We start from the raw sequence: 6707 nt of genomic DNA on the forward strand, positions 1-6707 counted from the left end.
TAATCTGATGTTTTTGATACCATCTTTGTCTTTGTCATTTAAAGACCATAACTCACCACTGTACTTCCAGTCTATACCACCTTTTCCAAAATTCTAAGTCAACAAACAATACTCTCATGTAATGAAGACATTATTAAAAACAAACAAACAAACTTCTCAAGTTAGAAGAGTTTCTCGCTAGGTGCCTAGCTAGAAAACTAGAACAAGCAATAAGAAAGACCAATAAAAAGTAAGAAGGGAACAAGTTATCTGAAATGTCTCTGCTGAAAGTCTCACTCCACATACAATGTCAGTTAGCAGATAAACTTAAGTCTAGCACATTGCCAGCAGCAAGTAACCAATTTTAAACATAAAACCTTAAATTCCCAGTGTCTTTTCTCTTTTTAATTGTTACAACAGTTAAGCAAACCAACTTACCATACAGGTACGGGAGTTTTCTCCTATGAATGAATCTCTTAGCACCTGAGTAAGTTTACTTGCTCTGAAGGGTGTATGAGGTTTATTTCGGCCTAAGGCTCTAATGCACTCCTGAAAGAACAAACAGGTTTTTGCATTTTTCTTTAACATGGATTGAATAAATAGAATACAAACGCAATTCAAAATCAGAAAACACATGCCTTAGTTATGTTGCTGTCCCCTAAAATTTATTAAAATTTACCGTTAAAGCTTGAATTCAAGAAGTGTCAGGCTTTTACCTCTCACTAACGTCAGTAAAGAGGTAGGAACTTAAAAAGGACTTAGGAGCCTGAAAACCTTTCGAATCTCATCCAAAATGTTTGCAACTATTGTATCCAACAACAACAAAATAAAACAAAAAATCAGTGTTGATGTTAAGTGTCCAGATAAAGTTATTTCTGATTATCAGCTACAAAAGCCTGAATGATCTACAACCTGTGCCAACAGCAGCAGCATGGACAGGGACAAGTGTTAACTCTATCAATTAAATGCAGCAGCTTTGATTCTGACTTTGCCACTGTCTTTCTTAACAGCTCAGAAGAAAACAAACTTTCTGAAAGCTTCTTCCACAGACCACAAACCTAGTAAGCGTAGCTCTCTATTGATGTACTCAGTTTGGAAGACACTCAAAAATGTAAGTCATTCACTGTTTTAAAATATTCTTCATGTGAAAAAACAGGGATAAGAACTCCTCTTTCAGTCAAAAAGGTATGGGGCTAAATACTTGCAATTGGTTGGAGAGTTCCAGTGAGAAATACTGTACAGATGTAAATATTATGAAATTACTATAGAAGTTACAGCAGCAACTAAGTGCAACAGTGCAAAACAAGATGGCACTAATCTAAGCATCACTTCTGCCCACTCAGAGCTCTAACATCAGCTAATAAATTGCTTCTTACACAAAGAAAGTTTAAATTTAAATTTCTGTGTTGTTGTTGTCATCAACATATTTTGATCATTAATTCCAGTTTCTGCCTTTGCCTTAATACTTTGTGTACAGGCATCTCTTCAGACGCATGGCTTTCTTGGTACAGTTCTAACATGACTACACACAGAATTTCTTCAAGCAATCATATTTCAAAAGCTCTTCAAATTAGAGCTTTGCTTTTAGCAGCATTAACAGATGGAATGGCTTTTGTGCTACATTAATAGTTCTACAGTAGTTTAGCTAATTCTCCAGCTGCAGCCATGTCCCTGTGGCGTTTTGAAATTACCAAGAAACAGCATCTTGCAAAAGCCAGGCTAGAAACTGCGGGATGATAATCCAAGAAAGCACTGCAACTGTGAAACAGCATACAACAGAACTAAAAACAGCCTCAGAATAAAACTGCCATGACACAGAACAGAACAAACACAAGGGTAAGTTGTCTTTAACTAAAGTGATTATTTAAAAAACTCACCAGCTGAATTTTATAGAATGTACACAGCTCAGATAAACAGAAAGACTGAAGCTTGTTGATAGTGAATTTCACATGCAAATGCTAAAAAGGACTCAATACTTACAGGTGAGCAAGGCAGTGCATTCCTTCAATTTTTTTATTTTGAACATTAATACTATACTTATATAAGGAGAAAATCAGATTAGACAGGAAAAGGGGCAACAGATTTTCAGTAAGTGACATTATTAACTAAAAACAGTAAAAAATGTGTATGTTGAATTACTGATATGGCAACCAAAAGGTTTAATTAAGATACCTGAGTTTACTATAATGATTTTTAGTTTGCCTACTCCTCAAAAATTAGAATTGGATTATCTCATTAGTAAAAGAATTATAGGAGGACACTGACAGCTTCTAAATTAATGGAGGTTTTTAACTACATTTGCTTTTCATCACAGCTCAGAAAACCAGGTAACAAAATGACAACACTAATTCCATGTAGAGACATTACAGAAATAACTTCCTGTACCAAAAATCTGAACAGGTTAAGACAGGACTGATATGCAGATGCAAATAGCAAATCTTGGATTAGCACCAAAGACTAGTCCTCAGAACAAACTAGTTTTATTTGAACTTCACAATAACTTCAAGAGTCTTGAATACAAATGGAAAAAGTTTTGTAATGTTTTTGGAGAAAGATGAAAAATGGAAAACTAACATCACTGAGAAACTTGTATCTCCCTGCACCACTGTTTAGACCTCTGCAAGACCTCCACTTATTTTTATTCCCCCTTCCCCATTTAGATCACAACCACTAGTACGGCAGCAGCAGAACCTCTTGCTATAATTAAAATCAAGTTGCATGAAAATGAACTAAGTATCTTGTATGGTTATTGCACTGAAGGCACTAGCCAGTACAAAATCAACAAGTAAGAAAGGCAACTTGGGTTGCATCAACCAGAGCGTCACCAGCAGAGATACAGAAGTCATTATCCCACTCTACTCAGCACTGAGTAGAACTGGCTGAGAGAACTGGGTTTTCTCAGCTTTGAGAAAGAAGGCTCAGGGGAGACCTTAACACCTGTTCCAGTATTCTGTGCCTTTTTAGCAAAAAATGGGGAGTTGGGAAGTCCTTAGTTTTCTTTCTCTCAGCAACAACCACAGATATTAGTATATTATCAATATTCTTATACCAAATTCCATGCTGAAACCAAAACACAGAGCTACTCTAGCTACTAAGAAGAAAATTAACTCTCTCCCAGATAAAACAAGGAAAGGTTCAGATTCTTTATAAAGAACCACAGTGCTGGTACTGAGAGTAGTAAACCTAAGCAAAACTAGCAACAAGAGAGACAAGTTCTGAGCCATTCAAAACTACTGTTTCCCCAGTTGAGACCAAAAAATTACTTTCCGTCTTTAGACTGAACCTCTTTCGAGCACTATAAAACAAATAAACAAAAAGGCACATAAATATTTAAATAATGTTTCTTAGTTCTTCTCTTGATGTGTCCTGGATTAATGCATGAAAATCTGTAAAGTAACTGTATCAGACAATTTGCTATAAAGAACAGCAGTCAAAAATGGATTCCAACTTTCAAGGGTTATTTTAGTCCATTTGTTAGTTCTTCCTGGATATGTTGTTGTTGAGTTACTTTAGTGAATTAACTTGCAGCAGTAAATAAATATGTTGTAAAGGTAATTTTATTTTTCATTTTAAAAAAGAAATAAATCCTGAGATCAGTAAGAGCATTTCCAGTTAGTATTTCAGACCTTGAGTACCAAAGTAAGTCATGTGTCCTCCCATTTTAGCTATATATGAGAAAAGTCTGCAGATTCAACAAATGCACTGGGAATTTTTTGTTGAGTGGTTTTCTTTTTTTAAACTACACGCATCTGATAGCACAATGTTTCTGCAATGTTTCTACTTGGTAATTACCAAGTGGTCCTTCAGGCATTTAGAGGAAAAATCAATACATTATTTTACCTGTCACATCAGTAGATAATGTAGACAAGCAAAGCCTGCAAAAACACTCATTTTAATAGTCATTGCTATTATATGTAGAAGGCTTCCATCTACTCAAAGGCAATGGAAACATTTCAGTTACCTTGAGTGCTAAAAGGCTCTTGTTAATTTCCGCACCTTCCAGTCGTGTCTGCCTATCTGCACTGGAAGTATCTGCTCCTCTTTCATTGCCAGCCAAATCAATCAGAGAAAATTTACCATGCAATTTCCCTTTCCTTCTGAGAATAATCTGAAACACTGCATGGCTTCGAGATGAGTGTGCATTTGCAGATGTCTGGCCAGATGTCCTTTAAGCAAAAGGAAAGAAGGGAAGGACATATGAACAGGTGAAGGACCATATAAATTAAACACAGAACATTAGTTTTTGCTGGGCAGAGCTCTGTATTTTCTTACATGTGTTGACAGCATGTCTAAATTTCTTGCGGATACTAGCAATACAACCCTAATAATTGGATGTACATAGCACAATTATACCTCTTTTTCCATCTCTTCAAAAAGAAATGGAAGATTAGGAACATTTTACCTCCCTTTTAAAAGCAAGAATAATAAGATCTTCAAAGACTTCAGATTATCAAAGAGATTACATGTAAAATGCTGATGGCATTTTTATCTGATCAGACAGCAGTCTATCTACAAGGCTAATTTAAAAAGCCATGAAGCTGGATTCTTAAAAAAAAAAAAATAAAATTTACACTCAACCTCTGTCACTACATATCAAGGCCTTTTAGATCTGAAGAATCTGGCAGTATTCCAGATTATGATTTGAATTTAAGTCGGTAAACTGGTTACATAATGCATGCAGTTCACGTCCTGTAGAAAAATCACTTCTTACTTCTCTCTGTGAGACAGAGAAACTCTAAATATCTTTATTAAAAAGGTAGGCAGATTCCTTACTTGCAGCCAATATCATAATCTAAAAACTTACTGCATATTAAAAAGCCATCACTATGAAGAGACCAAAAAACAAAATTTCGTTCTGATTCTTTAATGTACAATGAAAAACTGGTGGAAGCTATGGGACATACCTGCAGCTGTTGCCCATTTCAATAAGCTTAAGAACATCTTCCACACATTTGACTTCCCGTTCCTGTAATCCCACCACCTGGACTTGCTGTTTACCATCTTCTAACACTCTTAGTTTTGTCTTCCTGTTCAACAAGTCAAAAACCTTAGGGAAGGGGGGGGAAACAGAACAGTTAAAGAATAGCTTTGAAATACAGTTTTGTTCCAAATCCCATATCAAAATATGCAAAGCATTCAATGGAAAAACATAATTGGAAGGAAAAAAAAAGAAAGCTGGCAGTACAAAAAGGGAAACATCTTTTATGTGAGAATCTCAAAACCTTGTTTGTGAAAGAGAAGTTCCCCTTCCTCAGAGAAGGATCAGGTACTTACCTTACCACTGTAGATCTCAAAAAATGTTGCATATACTTGAAGTTCCAACTTCTTATAGTTTGGCTTCTTTAGCATTAAAAACACATCTCGAGCTGTGAATACATTTCCAGAATAAAAAGAAATCTCATAATCTGTTTTCATTTAGTGAAGACTCATTAATGCATAACAGTTTATTTTACAGCATCTCTCATATTTTGCAAATATAACAGATTGGGTCAGTCAATCAAGTCTAAAATGCTGTGGTTTAAACTGCCACATCACATCAGAAGATGCAGAAGACCCCAAAATTATAAATGTAATTCATCATCCATTATATTTACTACATTTTAAAAGTAATCTTTATATACATCTACTTCACTGTGTAAAGATACATCTAGAAACTCCTTTTGTTGTTATCAAAGCTTCACTGTAATGCAAAATATGTAGAGCCTTATGTTTGTGCGACAGGGAGTAGAAAATTTTTTTATCTCAACTAATTTGCAGAAAGCCAACAGATGAAGTCTCACCTGCAAGGGCATATATTCCTTTAGAACAATCTTGGTTCTTTCCTGAAAAGTCACCACCCATAGTCTAAATCAAAATAAGACAAAAATACACTATAAAGATGACAGAACTGCTACTTACAAATTTGTTACTCATTAGAATTTATATAAGTGTATGGTACATAAAAAGTGTATTGCTGACACATAGAAAAAATACTTACATGAGTTTTTCCACTGCCTGTTTGCCCATATGCAAAACAAGTGGCCATTCCCCTTTCAAATATGGTCTCCACTAATGGTCGAGCTGTAAACCTTAAATGCAAAAACCAGCAGTACTTAAGAAACGTAATTACTTTAAGATGCAAGGATGCTAATAATTTTAAGGCCAGAAGTGACAAAGCTGGTCCAGTACTGTGAGAGGCCACGAAGGACATCTTCACATTAAGTCCTAAACTAAAGAGCCTATCAGCTCTAAGCCATTAAAATATCCCAGACAATCAAATAAAAGCTACCAGGTCTCTTCCATTTATTTTACAACATTATTATCCTTCTTTAAACCATAAAAAAAAAAACCACCTCTTGTTTTAATGATGCAACACAGCACAGCTTATTAAATGGAGTATGGAGCTCCCTAAAGAAGACAGCGTTAGAAGACATGGAAGTAGGACAGTGGAGCAGATAAATACTTGGGTTTTCCCAATACTAAAATTCTGTTATAGTTTTGGTTTGTTTGGTTGTTTTTTTTCTCCCCAAATCAGCTTCCAAGATTAAATTTAGAAGACAGATACACATCCTAACATTTTGAGAACATACAAACACTGAGAAAAGACTCAAGAGAAAGTATACCCAAGCTCTTCAGAATGTAAAAATCTAGTTATCCCTGAAGTAATATTTGATGTGTCAAATATCCAAATTATAATTATCCTATTTTGGAGAATTATTTTTTTCTTTAAAAAATAGTTTTTGCTCCTA

The 6707-nt window shown here is 35.0% G+C and overlaps 1 protein-coding gene across 1 annotated transcript; it reads right to left on the reverse strand.

Moving 5' to 3' along the window:
• Nucleotides 1–417: 417 nt before the first annotated feature.
• LOC104522433 (kinesin-like protein KIF2A) lies at nt 418–6051 on the reverse strand (the record flags this gene model as incomplete). Its single annotated transcript, XM_010164723.2, has 6 exons — nt 5957–6051; nt 5760–5823; nt 5254–5345; nt 4884–5026; nt 3941–4145; nt 418–528 (listed from the first exon to the last, which is right to left on the reverse strand). Coding segments are annotated over exons 1-6 (663 nt in total), but the record flags the coding sequence as incomplete, so codon positions are not given.
• Nucleotides 6052–6707: the final 656 nt, after the last annotated feature.

Source organism: Antrostomus carolinensis, unplaced genomic scaffold, assembly GCF_000700745.2.
Source record: "Antrostomus carolinensis isolate BGI_N321 unplaced genomic scaffold, ASM70074v2 scaffold41563, whole genome shotgun sequence".
NCBI lineage: Eukaryota > Metazoa > Chordata > Aves > Caprimulgiformes > Caprimulgidae > Antrostomus > Antrostomus carolinensis.